The 20,207-nt window shown below is 40.9% G+C and overlaps 1 protein-coding gene across 6 annotated transcripts in view; it reads left to right on the forward strand.

Moving 5' to 3' along the window:
- The first annotated feature begins 3,496 nt into the window (after nucleotides 1–3,496).
- Nucleotides 3,497–20,207, forward strand: part of LOC112320136 (zinc finger protein 568) — a 31,580-nt gene continuing 14,869 nt past the window's right edge. For 3 of the 6 annotated variants that reach the window (XM_045185468.3, XM_024577570.4, XM_045185469.3), the window contains exons 1-2: nucleotides 4,448–4,530; nucleotides 5,373–5,424. In XM_045185468.3, coding sequence (XP_045041403.2) covers nucleotides 4,448–4,530; nucleotides 5,373–5,424 — 135 coding nt within the window. The other 3 variants (XM_045185470.3, XM_045185472.3, XM_045185471.3) reach the window with 3 other exon arrangements.

Below are 20,207 nucleotides of genomic sequence, written 5' to 3' on the forward strand. Positions count from 1 at the left end.
CCTTGCTGGCAAGAAGGGGCTGGAAAGAAGTATTCCAAGTCATGAAAGGCAAGGACCTACATCCAAGTTTACCCTATCCAGCAAAGCTAGCATTTAGAATGAGAGGACAGATAAAGTGCTTCCCAGATAATATCAAGTTAAAGGAGTTCATCATCACCAAGTCCTTATTATATGAAATGTTAAAGGGACTTATCTAATAAAAAGAAGATGATCAAAAACTGTGAACAGTAAAATGACAACAAATACATAAGTATCAACAACTGAACCTAAAAAAAAAAAATTAAGCAAACAACTAGAACAGGAACAGAACCAGAGAAATGGAGATCACATGGAAGGTTATCAGTGGGGAGAGGGAGGAGGAAAATGGGGGAAGGAAGGTATAGGGAATAAGAAGCATAATTGGTAGGCATAAAATAGGGGGAGGTTAGGAATAGTAAAGAAAACAATCAGACTTCTGGTAGGCATAGGTAAATACACTGTGCCTGCTTGCACAACCAAAAGAAGGACAACAACAAATTAAGAAAACAAAAAACAACCAGAACTGTCAGAAAATCAAAGTGTATGGAAGTCCTACAAACAAGGAGTTAAAGAAAAAACATTCATCCAGTCTGGTAGGAGGGGCAGAAATGGGCAGCTGGGGTGGAGAGAACTTGTGGCAAGATGGCAGTTGGTGGAACGGGCAATCCCATATTTGGGTGTGGACAAACCAGGAGGAACAATTGGAGAGAGACAGACCTCACAACCCAGGGTTCCAGCATGGGAAATAAAGCCTCCAAACCTCTGACTGAAAAAAACCTGTGGGGGTTGCAGTGGCAGGAGAAACTCCCAGCCTCACAGGAGAGTTTGTTGGAGAGACCCACATAACATACAAAATCCACCCACCTGGGAATTAGCACCAGAAGGGCCCAATTTGCTTGAGGGTAGCAGCGGAAGTGACTGAAAGCCAGCTGAGAGCCAAGCAAGTAGCACTATTCCCTCTTGGACCACCCCCCCACACACATACAGTGCCACAAGGCTGCTACCTGGGTTGCCCTGCTCTGGCAAATACCTAAGGCTTTGTCCCTTATTACATATCAGGCATGCGGAGACAAAAAGAATGGCCCAAATAAAAGAACAGATCAAAGCTCCAGAAAAATACAATTAAGTGATGAAGAGATAGCCAACCTATCAGAGGTTGGTATCTTTTCTGTGAGTTCAAAAACACTCACAGAAATAGTTGAGTACAGCCACAAAGTAGAGGAAAAAGTGAAGGCTATGAAAAGTGAAATAAAGGAAAATATACAGGGAACCAACAGTGACAGGAAGGAAACCAGGACTCAATTCAATAGTTTGGAACCAAAGGAAAAAATAAACATTCAACCAGGACAGAATGAGGAAACAAGAATTCAAAAAAATGAGGAGAGGCTTATGAATCTCCAGGACAACTTTAAACATTCCGACATCCGAATCATAGGGGTGCCAGAAGGAGAAAAGGAAGAGCAAGAAATGGATAATGTATTTGAACAAATATTGAAGGAGAACTTCCCCAATCTGGCAAAGGAAATAGACTTCCAGGAACTCCAGGAAGCTCAGGGAGTCCCAAAGAAGTTGGACCCAAGGAAGAACACACCAAGGCACATCAAACTACATTACCCAAGATCAAAGATAAGGAGAGAATCTTAAAAACATCAAGAGAAAAGGAGACAGTTTCCTACCAAGGAGTTCCCATAAGACTGTCAGCTGATTTCTCAAAAGAAACCTTGCTGGCAAGAAGGGGCTGGAAAGAAGTATTCGAAGTCATGAATGGCAGAGACCCATATCCAAGAATACTCTATCCAGCAAAGCTATCATTCAGAGTGGAAGGGCAAACAAAGTGCTTCCCAGATAATGTCAAGTTAAAGGAGTTCATCATCACCAAGCCCTTATTATATGAAATGCTAAAGGGTCTTATCTAAGAAAATGAAGATCAAAAATATGAACAGTAAAATGACAACAAACTCACAATTATCAACAACTGAACCTAAAAAAAAATAAAAAACAAAAACAAACTAAGCAAGTAGAACAGGAACAGAATCACAGAAATTAAGATCAAATTGAGGGTTATCAGTGATGGGGGGGATGTACAGGGAATAAGTAGTACAAAATAGACGGGGGGCGGGGGGATTAAGAATAGCATAGGAAATGTAGAAGCCAGAGAACTTTTATGAACCATCCATGGACATGAACTAAAGGGTGGGGTGGAATGCAGGTAGGATGGTGGGTGCAGAGCGGAAGGGGAAAAGGAGAGGAAATGGAACAACTGTAATAGCATAATCAATAAAGTATATATTTTTAAAAAGGATAGTGTAAGAAATAGAGAAGCCAAAGAACTTTATATGTACAACCCATGGACATGAACTAATGGGGGGCAATGCTGGAAGGTTGGGGGTACAGGGCAATAAAAGGGAGAAAAAATGGAACTGTAATGGCATAATCAATAAAATATACTTTAAAATATTATTATGGTTATTGTTCTGTTCAGGTTTTATACTCCTTACTAGAATTAATCAGACTCAAAATTCTTTTAAATTCTATGTGGTTTAACCTTTCTTATTTCTAATGTTTGAGTTATGATTTAATTTTTTGTTTTACTATTGTTTATCAATATTGTGTTTCATTGATCTGTTAGAAAATTGCAAATTTTTAAAATCTGGTCCACTTTTTGTTTTCTATTTCATCTATTTCAGAGTCTATGTTTACTCATTTTATCACAAAATTTAGCAAGTAATGTTTCATAAGGACATGTTAATGACCAAAATATGAGAATAATCTTAAAGTAAAAAGAAAAAATATCACAATTACACATCCTAGAAATTAACTACTGTTAATAAATGTTAGTGTAACTCTCCAGAGCTTATCAATGCCTTTCTATCTGTATTTATGTACTTATAAGAAGTTTGAAAACAGTATTACTTGGTATGTAGTTTTGTATTGGTACTCCATTATTTCCACTTCGGACTCAGGGATGACTTCCAACCTGCCAGTCCCTTCTCAGGCTGCTGTGTCCAGAGCTCAAGACTACCAGCCTTCTATTGCTTATGTTCCAGTTAAAGGTGAGATCATATGGTATTTGTCCCTCACCGCCTGGCTTATTTCACTTAGCATAATGCTCTCCAGTTCCATCCATGCTGTTGCAAAGAGTATAAGCTCCTTCTTTCTCTCTGCTGCGTAGAATTCCATTGTGTAAATATACCATAGTTTTTGTATCCACTGGTTAGAAGAAAAAAGCAAACAAAATATAACCAGAGACATTGAAGTTAAGAACAATCTAACAATAGCCAGGGGGGAGTGGGGTGGGGACAGTGGGAAGAGGGGATTACAGGAACTACTATAAAGGACACATGGACAAAATCAAGGGGGAGGGTGGAGGTGGGGGGAGGGAGGTGGGTTCAGCTGGGGTGGGGTGGAGGGATGGGGAGAAAAGGCATACAACTATAATTGAATAACAATAAAAATTTAAAAAAAAAAAAAAAAGACTACCAGCCTTCAATCTCTGCACCTCCACACCCTCAGCTCGCAAGGCCGGAACTACATTTCCCGGGCATACCTCCAGGGTGGACCCAGCAACTACCGGTGTACTTGTAGCCCCACCGCTCAAATTGCACTGAAAAGCCAGGACCTGTGGCTGCAGCAGTGGTGGCGTTGCACACTGAGGACTACACTTCCCAGCGGCGCCCCGGACTGGGGAATAAATTCTTAGCCGAAAGTTGAGCATCCAGCACGACCAGGAGGACTGTGAGGCGCCATTGGTTGAACCGCCCAGTTCCAGGAGGATTCGTAGTTCGCGGCTTGGTGGGAAATTGCCCTCTTCTGGTCCTGCGCTCAGAGCGCGGCTTCTTGTGGAGAGAACTCTGGATAGTCGGCTTCCGGCTTTTAATTACAGTTCCTTGAGGCCTCTGGGCATCTCCTAGGACTGTGGCAGACAAGTTAACTTCGGGGTCTCAGGACACTCTGGTGGAGGACCGCCCCGCCCTTTCCCAAACTGTGGGCTACAGATCTCAGAAGCCTCCACTGTCCACAACCTGTTCAACCCCCAGCAACCACCTATAGCTGCCCGGACCTGTCGGTTCGCCCAGGTCCTCCGAGAACACTCAGGCGCACTGAGCTATCAGAACTGAGCTTCATCGAAGGCTTGGAATGAGACTAGACGAAGAAGACTGTCGAGCCCGCCAGACCCTAGCTGGATTTTTGCTCTTCTGGACTACATTTCCCTGACGGCTTCGCGGTCTGCGCCATTTCCAGCCAGAGTTGGCTGGCCGGTGGTGAGTTTGAAGGAGTTCGGACGCAAAGCGTCGGTGTGTCCCGGGAGGCCTAGCTCACTAATGTGCCGCGAATCTACTGAGACTGGAGTACGGAGAAGTGGATGTTAAGGACCTCTGGGGTGGGGCGGGGTCTATCTGGGGTCTTAAATGTAGGGGGACTGTTAGGCATGTCCAGAATGCGTGTCCACGCTCGGAAAATAAAGGACGTCGGGAAGGGCGCAGGTGTCGAGGCTGCGTGTCCTCCCTCCGGGTAAGGAGGTATCTGCCCTGCGCCTGTACTGGGTGGGTGTAGTTTGAGGCTGGAGGTGTCAGGAGGTCAGGGGTATCCCAACGGTATGCGATGCTCCCCCGACCCCCAGTGCCTGCGGGGCCGCGGTGAGTGAGCTATCCAAGGGGGACTTTATTTGGTCCTATGCGTGAGAAGCCTAAGTGGCCACGACGCTGACTCTGCCTTTGGGGTTAGAAGGGTGCCCTCCTTGTTTGTACGTTCTTGGTAAACGCTGGGCGGAGTCGGGCGGTGGGTGGCTTCTGGGCCTCTACTTCAGATCCCGAGTGCATTTCGAGCCTCTAGCTCCCTGACGTTCGAGCAGCCGGAACTGATACCCGCCGCCATTCGCTTTCCAGCACTGTGACTGGCATTCTCGCCGGGGCTATTTTCTGCCGTCCAGCGGGTTTGTAGAACTTGGGCCACGGAACTCTTCTCATAACTTTTTGTCCTTTCACCCTGTGTTCGCCGAAGATTCAATCCCATAGAGGTTCCTCTACTGTATCTTGGAGCCGCATTTTTTACCTCAGAAGAACACAAATATAATATATTGGGCCTACAAGAACCCAAAGTCAGGCTCTTATGGAAGAAGGCAGCCACAGTCTGGGACTCGTTTTCCAGTACTCCCATCTAGACCCCTACGGTTACCTAATTCTTTGAGCTGACGGGAGAGAATGGTGGAGTTGCAGGGCTCTTTGGCTTTGGGCTCCCCCTTAGTGCCTGGGGTGGGGCAGGGATTTATTCTGACTTGGCCTCCTCTGGGAACCAGGGAGGGACTCTTGTCTCCTAGTTCCTCAATCTTTTTCCCACCTTTTTTCTTCTTTCAGAATCAGAACCAGAGAAGAGAAGAACTGCTGTGCAACAGAAGTCATGGCGGAGGTAAGTTGTGTGTGGCACTTTCTTCTTGGAAAGGGCTTGTAGTTTTTTCAGAACATTCTTCTGTTCCAGGATTCCATATAAAAGATTTACTGTAGTGATTTGGAGAAAGGGGAAGAGAAGAGGAAAACTACATTTATGGAGCAGTTTTCCTAACCCAGACAGGAGCCTAAACCAGGGCTCTGAACTAGAATTTTCACTTCCCTGGATTTTGTTCAATCCCACAGATGGTCTTGATAGAATGTGCCTCAGTGATTTGGCAGGAAAGTTGACCAACAGAATAAAATTACTCCTATCTCACTAACTTCTTTGTTGTCCCCTCCAGGGTCACATGCAATAGCCAATTCACTTCCAAATTTCTAATAGCCTGGTATGCCTGCCAGCTCTCTTCAGTTCTAGATATTATTTTCCTCATAGAAATAACCTAATTGCTCTCTTTCTGATGATTAAAGTAATACAGGATTCTTGCAAAAATTTCAACACTTGAGAAGCTTATTAAGAAATTTTGTCATCCATGGCCCCACCATTTAGAGATAGTCACTATTACTATTTTCAAATTATATTGTCTATGCATATGTTTAGGTATATAATTTTGTTTTTAAAATGGGATTATGTTACTGATAGAAGCAATTAATTTATTGTGTTTGTTTTAAGCCACTTGTAGTTTGAAATACTTTATGTGTGTTAATTTGTTGAATCCACATAAGACAGTCTGACTATATTTCATTAATTCTATGATGCACTTTTCTTTCACATCAGGATGAATTTTACAGTTTCTGGCAATTATAATTTCATAGATGGCATTTTTTTTCCTTCCTAGTGTATAAGGTAATGATAGCTTTACAATAAATGCCATCTCAGAATTGATAACATATGCTATTATTCTAAGTTAAAAGGCGAAATAGAATCTGTTAAGTCACTTGCCCCAAAATTACACATTAATAAATGATACAACTGGGATTTCTAAATTGCCTACTTATTTCCTTTACCCACTTGTCAGAGAGTGTTATCTTTCTTGGTTTATTTTAAACAAGCATATACATCAAGCATATTTTCTCTTTGTTATTTATAAGTTGTTTTAGAAATATTTTTTTCACAGTGTATTTAGTGTGTGGATTTTCAGGAAATGTTTTCTTCTCTTATGTCATGCCAGATGGTATTCCTTACTATAAAAATAGAAAAGTCACTCATATTTTCCTAAAAAATTTTTCCTTTTGTGTGTACAATTTAATCTTAAAGGTATCTGGTGTGAGATATGATCGAAGAATGTTGGCTGTCAAACTCCTAGTATGGGTTGTCTATTTGGGTTATTTAAATGACTTTGGAATAAATGATTTTAAAGAATAGTATACTATTTATAGTATGTTCAGGGTTTTTTTCCTAGATATATCTGAGTGTGGCTCTTCACTAATGCTATCCAGTCAATTCTCAAGAATTCCTTTCTCTCTGAAGACTAAGAAATAGTCCTTATATTCTGGATTTGTCTGTTTTTTCCTTTCTCTTTGACTTCTGAATTCTGTGAGGACTTGTTGCATTTATCTGCCCATTCCCATCCTGGCCAGAAACTTCCTGAGATTCTCAGGAAAGGACTACATTTCTTAGTACATTTTGGTAAGACACCTCAATGTGCACTTAAACTGGCAACCTGGAGATTCCCCAACTCCTATCTCCTGGTCTTCCCAACATTCATAAGGTGCCAAATGTCATTGCTTCTCATCCCTTTCTGCCCTACAACCTCACTCCATTGTCTGTGTACCGATCAGACCTTTGTGGAAATGAATAGTGCATTGACCTTGTTCCCTGGCTCTGCTTTTACTTCTCACCAATAAAATAGTCTAGTCATGTGACTTCTTTTATTTAGTGAATCCCTGTTACCTTCAGCATAATGTGCCAACTATTTCACATTCACTATATATTGTTTTGCATATGTATTGTATTCATTGCATGCATATATTAAAAAGTACATTCTATATATACTAGAGCACCAATCCTAATATTGGAGTAAAATATTGAGTGAGAATGTTTTTATTCCTGCCAGGGATGACCTATCATCCAAGACCTGGTTGTCCCGACATTTTGGACTTCTACAGCATCACTTCTAGATAGACTCCTTTTCCAGAATCCCTCACCAGTTACCCCAGTTTGCTTGCTTTTCCAACACAGGATGCAGCTAATCTCTTCTTTTCAGCCTCATCTGTCTCTGCTCCCTCTCTCACACTACTAGAGGAGAATGAGAGAGGGAGCAGAGAGAGATGAGGCTGAATTCACAGTGCTATCTCTTGCTTCTGTTGCACAAGAAATACAAGAGGGGTGTTTATTCTATACAACCCTTTTCTCTGGGTTCTATGAAGCCTGCTCCAGTCTCCAAATTATGCTTGGTGACTCTGACTACATTCCCCCATGCTGCATCTGTTGTAGTTCTTATCACACTGTTGTGTAACTATGTTTTTATTTTTTTTTAATTTGTATTGTTATTTAATTACAGTTGTCTGCATTTTCTCCCCATCCCTCCACCCTACCCCAGCCAATCCCACCTCCCTCCCCCACCTCTACCCTCCCCCTTGATTTTGTCCATGTGTCCTTTATAGTAGCTCCTGTAACTATGTTTTTAAAACTGGTTTTATTAACTATTGAATAATAGAAAATGTATAAGGTATGATAAATGACTGAGCACCCATATTTAAGAAGTAGAACGTTAATTATTGTTAAAAACCCCATGTGTGCCAAGAGTTATCCCTAAGCAATCCCCTTCTCTACCCTTCAGAGGTAACTGCTCTAAATTTCATGTTTTCATTCCTTCACTTTTGCTTATAGGTTTAACTATATGTATTGTTTCCATTTTTAAACTTTATGTAAATAAAATCATATGGTTTGAAATCTTTTGCAGCTTTATTTTTTGTCTCTCAATGTGTATTGAGGAGATTCATTCATTTTGTCAATTTATCTTATTGTATAATCATTTATTGTTTAGATATATCTTTTTTTATATTACAAACATTTATGTGGACATTGTTGAACTTGTTTCTTGTATCGTATGCAAAGATTTCTCTAGATGTACAACTAGAAATAGAATTATTGAGTCATAGGGTATGTGCATCTTCAATGTCAGATGTGCATCATCTGACATTGCCCAGTTGTTTTTCAGTATTTATACCCATTTATAAATCCTGTTACTTCATATCCTCATTAACACTTGGTATTGTGAGACTTTTACATTTTCATCCATGTGGTGGGTATGAATTGATATATTATTCTGATTTTAAATTTGCATATTTTGGTGCTAAATGTGATTGAGCCCTCCTTCATGCTTTTCTCACCATCAAAGGGGTTCTTGCCTCTCTTCAAGATAGAGATCAAGCCCTGACTGGTGTGACTCAGTTGGTTGGGCATTGTCCCCCAAAGCAAAAGGTCTCTGGTCCACTTCCTGGTCAGGGCATGTGCCTGGGTTGTGGGTTCCATCCCTGGTCCGGGCACGTGTGATAGGCAACCATTTGATGCTTCTCTCTCACATTGATATTTCTCTCCCTCTTTCTTTCCTCCTTGTCCTCTCCAAAAATACATAAATAATTTTTTTTAAAGATAGAACCAAAAGAGGGGCAAAACAGATACAAAAGAAGAGGCTTACTGAAAACAGGGTGGAGGTGAAAAAGGGAGGGTGCTTGATGCATCAGGGAGCACACACTAACCAAGAGCATGGCTCCACGATCTGCCAGGGTCTGGCTTATATAGGGCTGGATTCTTCATGCAGGTGCAGAGTAGATTTTTTGCTTTCCAGCTTCTCACAATGGGCTGGCATCAACAAGCACACAACAGAGTTTTGGGGGGAGTGCGTAAAAAGAAACTTTTAACTTATTTGGGAGAAGATTAAAAATATCATGGAAAGTATTCCCTTCCCAAGAGATACTCAGCCTGTCTTACCTTCTATCCTCTGAAATATTATTTCATGTCATTTTCTAATTTTTCTATTCTTTTATATTTCATGTTTTGTTCCCTTTGATGCTTTGAAGGCACTTCTTAAATATTAGTGTTTGTCTTCCTTTGTCAATTGTGTGTTGCTGTACATGCTTGCTTTCAGTTTGTGGCTTGACTTCTAACTAACCTTTAAATAATGGTAGAAATTCTCACTTTTCATGCCATCAAATTTAACACTTTTACTAATTTTTTATGTCTTATTTAAGAAGTCTCTTTTCCCCTAAAAGTACAGTTATTCTCCCTAATGTTATTTTTTTGCCTTTTGTGTTTAAGTTTTTAATTCACTTGGGATTGATTTTAGGACATGGTAAATAATAGGGTTCTAGTTTCATTTTTTTCATTTGGATAACTACCTAATATCCCAGCATCATTTATCAAAAAGGCCAGTAAAGAATTAGGCTAACTACACAGTCTGAAGGAGTAGATCCCACAAGGCTGCCCTCACTTTAGACCATCTGGCTATAAATTCAGGGGTTCCCACTCCATCCTCAGGTTCAGTGACTCACTAGGAAAAGTCACAGAACTCACTGAAAGCCATTATACTCACTTTCACATTTATTACAGAGAAAGGATATTTTAAAATTGTCCAAGGGAAACAGTGAATAGGGCAGAATCTTGGAGGGTTCCAAACTCAAAAGTTTACCTTCAATTATTAATGTTAGAATAGGCAGTTAGTTAGACAAAGGCTGGCCAGGACAGGGAGGGGGAAGAAATGGGAAAATGCAGAGTTAGCCACCTAAAAATAGCAGATAAGGAACTAAGCCAGACAGGCTAGCCTTCCCAGGGCCTCAACCCATAACTAACCACAATGATATTGAAGAACAACCTTGAAATAGCTAATGTTCCTGGGAGTTGGAGGGGAGTAAGAGTAGAAAAAGCAGAGGTGGCATTCTTAAGGAAGAGGGAAAAGTAGAAAACCCCCAGCCCTTTGTTTCCATGGGGCGCTCAGACTAGCTGAGTTCCCCGTTTGGATTCATCTGAGTATATTTCTGTTAACATAAACTTGGCTTGCTTTGCTCACTATATGGTTTCTCTTTTTCGAATTCATTCCTATAAACAAGAGCTGAGGTAAAGTGGGTTTTCAACCCACCAGTAACATTTATATGTGACAATATGCAGAGTATAGCCAGCCAGGGAAGCTCACCCAAGCATGATTTAACCATTTCCTCCTAGTTGAACTCAATTTCCAGCTTCTCCCCTCTACTTGCCTGGAGATCCAGCTGATACCACAAGGGCCTAAAGCCCTAAGGTTCTGATTACACAGTTGATCTTTCTGGAATTGCCAGCCTCAACCCTGAGTCATCTAATTAGGAAAAACTAACAGGTATGGTCTTCCGGCCCACCATAAATAACAAAGACACTCCTTTTGTAAGAGGAGGATGCCCCTCAGAAATGGAGGGGTTAGGAATCTCTGAGGACTGCAGCTGAGCAGCATCTGCACACAGCAGCATCTGCTGTGCAGATGCGGAAACCAGTGTGCATTGCCTGGGCAACAGGGACAATGGGGCATGACTCAGCAGAAAGAAGCATGTGGGGCACATGCATGGGCCAGGGAAGTGATTGGACAGAAAGACATAGCTACCTATCTATTTCCTCCATATAAGGGATTCTGGATCTTTTTAAAATCACAGATCGTGGAAACCCCACACTCTTTGCCTTCCCATCCCTTCACTGGTCTGGTTGGCTTCCAGCCCAAGTCCTTGTGGTGGTAGGCCTTGGAGACATGTGGTCCAGGAATGTTCCCAGTTCCCCGCCCCCCCTGAGTGCCAGGAACACAGCTGACACTGGGCTGGTATGACAGAAGGGGGGGAGGCCCGTCCAGTGGGTCATGGAAACCACTTGGCCAAGCAGCAAGCCCTGAGCCCCTCCCCCACATGAAAGCCATGCTAGTGCTGGCAACTGGAGCAGGCACTCCCAAGGTCTACTCGACCAGGAGCACAGCTGCACAGGCAAGCTGACATTGAAGAGATAGGGAAGAAGTACTGGACCAGCAGGCAGAAGCCAAGGAAGGAGCAGCACGCTGTGAGTGGGACTTTCGCTAGTGCACACAGACTTAAAAGGATGTCTGGGGCAGACTGACCAGAAGCATGCTGCAGCTGCCTGATCTTCCCAAAGACAGTACCTTTAAATGGAAAAAGGAATTCTGGATGCAACCTAGGACTGGGCCTTGCAGAGGGTGGCAGGGCTATTTTTCTTTGGATATTTTAGAAGGGTGGACTTTGAGGCAGAAACCTGCCTTATTTCAAATCGTATGGTCGATAAATAAAAGATGCCTTTTCCTTTCCACTGAACTCTGTCTCCAGAGTTTTGCCTTTTTTGTAGCAAGTGGTGGGATCCCCACTGGATGGTTCCAAAACACTACCACTTGGGAAATTCCAAGTGCTTTGAAATTACAGCTCATGAAGTAGGCAAAGGCAAGAACCTCTCTTTGGAAGCCAGATCTTAATATAATAGTCACTCTTCCTCTGTACTTTATTGGTAGTCCTCTCATTAACTAAGTTTCCATATACACGCATTGGTCTATTCTGTCCTTTCTAAGCAACTGGTCTATCTTTCTATCCCTGTACCAAAATCACATTATTTTAAGACAGCTGTGTAATAATGTTTGGTACTTGGTAAGTCACATTCTTTTACTATAGTGTTGTTCTCCAGGAGTCTCTTAGCTGTTCCCTGGACTTTGGATTCTCATGTAAATGTTAGAATAGGTTCATCAAGTTTCCTAGAAATCCACTTGGCATATCAAGTTGTACTACATTGACTCTGTGGTCAGTCTCGAGAGGGTTGACATTGTTAAGCTGTTTTCCTCTCCCTCTTACTGATATAACTGCTTATGTAGGTCTTATAAAAGGTTTTGTTTTTTTTTAAAGATTCTACTTATTTATTTTTAGAGAGAGGGGGAGGGAGAGAAACATCAATATGTGGTTGCCTCTCATGTTCCCCTAACTGACTGGGAATCGAACCAGTGACCTTTTGATTCACAGGCTGGCAATGAGGATTCTCAATCCACTGAGCTACACCAGCCAGGGCTATAAAATGTTTTTTCGTAAAATTTTATGATTAGAGTTTTACACATCTTTTGTTAATTTTATTCCTAGTGTTATCAACCTCAAGGGGTTTGCCACTTGGGGTGTTCTATTAAACAATGAAACATGGCTATTGATAGGTAGTTTTATTTACTTGCAGCAAGTAAAGGAGACAGGATTCTCATTTAAAGCTCTGTCTCCAGGAAGAGAGGCTTAGCCATTGCTTATATACACTATTTAGTTAATTAAACATTGATACTGTCTTTGCAGTTGGCTATACTTATCTGGTTGAGTTCTTGTCAACCCCATCCTGTTTACAACTGCATCTACAAAATACTGTGCTACATTTTAACATTTAACAAGAACCTTGAGACCCTCGTCCTATCTAACAGCAGGAATTTTTGTATTTTGTAGTATTGGTAAATGGTATTAAGTTTTAAACATAATCTTATTGTTTCTGATATACAGATATGAAACTTATGTTTAGATACTGATTTTATATCATCCTGACTGCTGAACTTTCATTCTGATGTCTTGCAGATTCCTTTGGATTTGGGAGTCTTCTAACTAGATAATTATATCATTGATGAATAAGGACACTTTTTGTCTGTAAATAATTGTATTACCTGTAAATACAGTGTTTTCCTTTTTCAGCCTTCATTTTTGTTCTAATTTTTATCTTATTACACTGGTTTCCCTTGGGATTGTGGGGAGATGCATCAAGTATATTGTTACATTATTTATAATCTTTACTTCATGGGATTTTATCACTGGCCTGAGCAAGGCCATTTTCTTGTTCTGATTATTTACTTCTTACCTTTCATTTCATTTACTACCTCTCCACAGGCTATCTTATTAATGTGTATTGTTTTATTAGTATGTATCTGTGCAAAATGTTTTTCTATGTTAAAGCCCAATGTGTTCAGCTTTTCTGAATCCTCCAAATATGATTGATTTTAGTGCATTGTTCTCTATGTGGCCATTATATCAAGCTTGTTAATTTTTTTACTGACTTTTGTCTGCTGTGTCTATCAATTTTGAGTGATGTGTTCTCCCATAATGATGAGGATTTGTTATTTTTTATATTTATGTGTGTCTGTATAGAACATATTTGTTTTTTAGGTGTGTATGAAAGTTATCTTTTAGCTTCTTCTAGTCATTCTGGGTATTTATGTTTTGGATATGTCTCATAAACAGAATATAACTGGGCTTGGGTTTTCTTACCAACTTGTCTTTTTTTTTTTTTTTTTTCAATTTTCATTTCTTTATTAGTGAAGTTGAACTTTTTAAAAAATTTTTTATTGTTATTCCATTACAGTTGTCTGCATTTTCTCCCCATCCCTCCACCCTACCCCAGCCAAACCCACCTACCTCCCCCACCTCCACCCTCCCCCTTGATTTTGTCCATGTGTTCTTTATAGTAGTTCCTGTAAACCCCTCTCACCACTATCCCCTCCCCACTCCCCTCTGGCTATTGTTAGATTGTTCTTAATGTCTCTGGTTATATTTTGTTTGCTTTTTTCTTTTGTTGATTATGTTCCAATTAAAGGTGAGATTTTATTTATTGTTGGAGTGTGGGAAAGGGATGGAGAAAGAGAGGGATTGATATCAATGTACAAGGCAAACATCGCTCAGTTGCCTCTCACATGCCCGAATCAGGGACCTGGCCCACACCTCAGGCGTGTAACCTGACCAGAAATAGATCTGGCAACCTTCACTTTGCAGGATGATGCCCAACCCACTGAGCTGTACCAGTCAGGGCTACCAACTTTATCTTTTAAAGAGAGCACTTAGTCCATTAGTGGTTGTAATTACTGGTGTAATTGAAAGTATCATTATTGACTTAGTTTGTGCCTTTTATTCTAACTTTTCTGTAATTTAAACATCTCATTTTATTTCCCTTCTGTGAGTTTGAAAGTTAGAAACTAGTCTGTTTATTTACTGGTTACCTCAGAAATTTTAACATACTTTCTTAACTTGCCAATGTCTAAAACTAAAGAACATATTTATGCTCTTGTTGAATAGTATAAACAAATAGGATATTCCAGTTGCTAAAAATAACTTACATTGTTGACAGATATTTTTCTTCCATCATTTTTTAACCCATAAAAGATTTTTATTATTTTATATTTGAATGTTAGCTTAGGTTATCCACACTTTACTACCACTTTCTACATTCACCATTCTTATGTCTCAAACCCTCTACCTGGTATCATTTTCTTCAGACGGAAGTACGTACATACTTTAATGAATTTCTGGGGGGATTTTGCTTGTTTGTTTGTTCTTAAATACCTTTATTTGCCCTCATTTATCAAGATAATTTTCTTTTAACCTACTGAGATAGTCTGCTGTCTTCTGGATAGCATTGTTGCTATTGAATAGTCATCTGTTGTTCTTTTGTAGACAATTTCTTTTTAGTCTAAAATTGCTTTTAACATATCTATTTGCTTTTAATGCTCTGAAGTTTTGATATAATTGTCTAGGATTTCTTTTTATTTATCCTGTTTGAAACTCATTGGGCTTCTGAATAATGCTTTCTTTGCCAGTTCTGAACTTTATGTCTTCAATTAATGACTTTTTTAAAGTTTTTTTTTTCTTTTTCCTTCCAGAACTCTAGTTTGATATCTCTTAAACCTTCTCACTTTATATTCTTAACTTTTATACTTTCTTACATTTTCTTTCTTTCTTTTTTAATCCTCACCCAAGGACATGCTTACTGATTTTAGAGAGAGGGGAAAGGAGCAGGGGATGGGGGGAGAGAAAGAAAGAGATTGAGATTGATTGATTGGTTTGCTCCTGTATGCACCTCAACTAGGGCCCGAACCTGCAATCTAGGGTTGTGCCCTGCCAGGAATCAAAAACAATGACCTTTCCATGTACAGGACAATGCTCTAACCAACGGAGCCACACTGGCCAGAGCTCCACACTGTTTTTATATCTTTTAGACCAGTAATTTTTCTCTTCAGAGAATATTTAATCCAGTCATTATGTAATTCAATTTTAAGTATTACAGTTTTTCTTCTAGAAGTTTTTCTTTGTTTCTTTTAAATCTACCTGTTATTTGTGGAGTTTTGTTTCTTACCATCTTACGTCCTGTTCTAAAAATATGTTAAGTGCCTGTTTTATATATCTTGGCATTATCTATGTAACATATGGGTCTTTGTGGGTATGATATTACCCTCCAATATTTTATTTAAATTTTTTTCTAATATAATGAAAAGTTTAAACATTTACATATTTTTCTGACTATTTGATCGTGGAATTATGCCTCTTCACATGTTTCATTTTTTTAAGTGAAATTTATATAACAGACAGCCATTTATAATGTAGTATGCAGTGGCATACAGTACATTCACAATACAGTGTTGTATTATTTTTGACTTGGATCATTTTCCTTGGTATTTTACCCATGGATTCTTAAGGCCTGGTTGTTTCTCTAGCATTAGACTGTGTTTGCTTCTGCTGATAGCACTGCCAAACCAGACTGTCTTCAACTAGATTCATAGATGGCAAGTTTTTTAGATTCACTTTAGTAATGTGAATGTGAGCCACAGACCTGTGGGAGGGCCAACTTATTGTTACAGTTCCTTAAGGGAGAATGTTTTCATTCCAACAACTACTAGGGTTCGAGGTGGGCCATTTTCCTTGCAGTCCCCAGTGACAGTGCTACTCTTCCTAAGGACAACCTTACAGTATCCACATCGTAAGTGGCACTTTCATTAATTCCCAGATACAGATCGTGCATTAATAACAAAAGAATCTTCTCTGCTCACCAGTTGTACCAGGCTTATTCATCTCTCTAGATTTCCAAGCTGTTTGTCTTTTTTGCACCCTGCTCTGGGCCAATTCAATGAACCAGGAACATAACTAGAGCAAAGGGAATAACTCAAGCAGCAGGGTTCCTGCATAAAGCTCCAACACTTTAGACTGAGCATCTGGAAAACAAGCATCTTTCTGTCTCCGATCAGTCTTCTTGGTTTTTCAGTAGTTATGTAACTGTCTGAAGTCATGCAATTAACAAATCATGGAACGGGGATTCACATGCGAGCATCCTAGCCCTAAAGTTGTATTCTTTGTCACAACCTCTTATAAATGGTTGCCATAGTATCCTCCATTTCCATGCAAATTTTGTCAGAATTACATAACATTTTCATTGTGTATGGGCAAGGTCCTAGAGGTCCCAGGTCTTTGCAGTACAGAACAAATTAGACTCCTGTCTTGAACAGCTATAGGTTTGGTCTCCTATCCTCCTACTCTTTAAGGTTATGAATGTCAAAGCTTGTGGTCATCTGGGCTCAGCAGAGTTTTTCTGGTAAAATAAGTGTCAGTGGCTCAACACATCCTTCTTACTTCCCATTTTGACTTAGTTTTAGCCACAGAAGATTGTTTTCCTTGTTTACCAACTCATCGCTGCTTTCCAAAAATATTTTAGTATGTTGTACATTTACATTATTTTTCAACTGGTGATTTGGAAATAGTAATCAATCCCCCACAGAGATTAATACCCTGTAATTGTTTACTTTTCTGGTTTTCCCCCCCGATTCTGAGCTTTTTAGGATGGGTGCCAGGTCAGAGTTATTGTGTCCCCAATGTCTACACTGAACCAGAGTAATGGAGGATTTTGAATGATATTTTTGGATAAAGGAACATTGTTTGCACAACTGCTTCTTACTTCTTTTTCTTATCTGATTTCTGCTTACAGAGTTCTGTACCCTGCACTAACAAAGAGAGAGACCAAGCATTTTCTGCTCCCCTGAGTACAAAGCCTAGAGCAAGGTTCTTTTAGACAGCCAGGGAATTCCGGGCTGCATCTGCAAGAGACAGAAGTGTAAGGCAGGCAACTCCAGAGTTGGAGAAATTTAAATTCAAAACCCAGCTATGCCACTGTTAGCTGCAAATTTGAGTAAATGACTTTACTTTTTTAAGCAAAAGTTTCCTTTAAATTAGGATTCATTGGCCTCTCCTCGGGATTAATATATATGTATAAGATACCAGGAACTTAAAGTGCCTAATGCACAAGAATTGTACTTGAGATATAATGAACATTGCCTATCAGCAGTAAGGCTTCAGAGTAGATGTGAGAGGGAATAATGTCAGGCAGGAAAGCCATGGGTGATCTTGATTGGGAACCAGGATGTGCTGCCTTTGAGGATTCAGAGGATCATGGGTCGTGTAAAGCCATTGCAGCCTGCATCTAGGTAATTGATCTCTACTTTGGCTGCTCAGGGCCGGCTGATCTTGGTGGATTGTTTGGCTCAGTATTGGTGACTCTGGACAGGGTCTTTGTGGGTAGAGGTTTCAGTGTGGATTCTGGGATAGGGGAACAAAGCCAGGGAGTTACCTTATGCACTGAGTCTATTAGCTCTTGGGTGGCTGGGCAGAAACTATTACCTGTTGCAAAAACCATTGTCTAGGCCTGAGAACTCAGTCATGTCTTTGGGGTGCCTCTATGACTGAGGAGGTCAGTGTCTTCTAGAATGTAGAACAAAGGTCTGCCCAGGAGAGTTCAGAACAGGCCCTTCTGGGCTCAGATCAGCTCCTGATGGTGAGGAGTTGTTTCTTCTAACATATTATGTATAGTTGGATTGTGTGTGTGAGAGAGAGAGAGAAAGAGAGAGATGGGGTGCCAAAAGCAGAAAGATTGGAACAGGGGAGGGGAAAAAAATTCATTGTCAGTCCTTTGGGGACTGTGAGGTCAGTCTGGTGGCTCAGGGCTGCTTTTGCTTCCTCCTTTTTTGTCTTTTCAAGTTCTGCACTCTCTAGCATGAACCCATATGTAAATGATAGTTTTTTCAACCCTAAAAGCCATTATATATGTGAATTGATATTTCTCCTGTCTTTCATTGAATGCATGTTTTATCTTGGAAGATTTTAAAAGTAGATTTCTTTTTCCTGAAAATTCCTGCTTCCCTGAGCCCCTCAAGGAACTTGCTCCCCAATTCTTCGCATTCCAGTGAATGATGCTACCAAAGGCTGATTTCTCTCTGTTCTCCCAACAAATGTTTAGGCACTCATTTTGCAAACCTTTAGCATTCCTTAAGTGCATATCCTTCCACCAGGAGTATGATGGAGTAGGAAAACCAACCCTTGCTGGGAATCATATACTTCTTTTGTCAGGGCTCTGATTCGATGAAGTGGAGATGAGTTGGCCAAGTGGGATCCTATGTTCAAAACTTGGGTTTTCCAATTACACAAGAAGGTAATTGATGTAGATTTCTTGCAGTCTCAATATTTGTCCATACGTCTAGCTGTCTGATATTTTTAAGACTCATGGACATGATAGATTTAGTGTTTGGAGTTATGTGATATTCCAAGGAATTGATGCCAGATAGGCATCATAAGTGAGTCTATTTTGAAATTATGTAGTGTATGTTCTTCTTGGGTCACATCAGTGTGAGTCTGGATCTTCCTCCATCAGTTCTGGTAGCTCAGGAACAAGGAGCATACAGTTAGGGATAATTTATGGTAACAGGAATAATATAGCCAGATATATAAATTGTTGGGGATTATGACTCTCATAACTTCAGAAGAACCTTAATGAGCTTGTCCAACCTACTGCTCCAAAATAATAACATTGAATACATAAGATGGGATGTCATACCACCCGGAAAAATGATGTCTGGTTCAGACTTTTTTTTTTTTTAAAGAAAAACTTCTTTATTGTGAAAATGGGAAGTAGATGATCCCGTGTTAAGTTCTGAACATAGAGCGTGCTGTTTACTTCAGTGTACAATTTTATTTAATTGGGAAACACCAGTTATATGGCCTTTATTTATTCCCAGACCTGGGTGGATAATGGAAGAGGATAATGCCAAGAGGTTACATTTATAGTTGCAAGCATGTTTAAGAATGATGTGTGTGGGGAACCAAGATGGCGGCGTAGGTAGACACACTGCGCCTCCTCGCACAACCAGAACTGACAGAGAATCGAACAGCAAGGGGGACTGACACCAAGGAAACAGAAAATAATCATTCATCCGGACTGGTAGGAGGGGGGGAGACGGGCACCGGGGTGGAGAGGACTCCCTCGGCTCTGGCGGGACTGAGACTGGTGGAGTGTGGGACAAATGGCGCAGGCAGTCCGAGCACTAGCAGACCCTGCGGCCCCACATTTGCACAGATAAACCCAGAGGGCCGGACTCAGAGTGGCGGAGAGTGGGGCAGGCAGAGTGGCGGGTAGCACCTTGCGGCACCACATTGGCCCACAGATAAATCTGACGAACGGCGGGCAGCGAAGCAGACCTCTGCGCAACCCAGGGCTCCAGCTCGGGGAAATAAAGCCTCAAACCTCTGATTGAAAGCGCCCCTGGGGGTTGGGGCGGCAGCAGGAGAGACTCCCAGCCTCACAGGAGAGGTTGTTGGAGAGACCCACAGGGGCCTAGAGTGTGCACAGGCCCACTTACTCGGGAACCAGCACCAGAGTGGCCCAGTTTGATTGTGGGTATCGGAGTGGAAGATTGAAATCCGGAGGAGAGTGAGGCGGGCGCCATTGCTCCCACTCGGACCCTCCCCCACGTACAGCGTCACAGCACAGAGACCAGCGTCACCCCGCCCCGGTGAACACCTAAGGCTCCGCCCCTTAAAGTAACAGACGCGCCAAGACAGACAGACAAAAAAAAATGGCCCAAATGACAGAACACTTCAAAGCTCCTGAAATAATTCAACTAAGCAGCTAACAGATAGCCAACCTATCAGATACACAGTTCAAAACACTGGTAATCAAGAAGCTCACAGAATTGGTGAAATCTGTTCGAAAAACAGATGAAAAAATGAAGCCTATGCTAAGAGAAA

Source organism: Desmodus rotundus, chromosome 12 (assembly GCF_022682495.2).
Source record: "Desmodus rotundus isolate HL8 chromosome 12, HLdesRot8A.1, whole genome shotgun sequence".
NCBI lineage: Eukaryota > Metazoa > Chordata > Mammalia > Chiroptera > Phyllostomidae > Desmodus > Desmodus rotundus.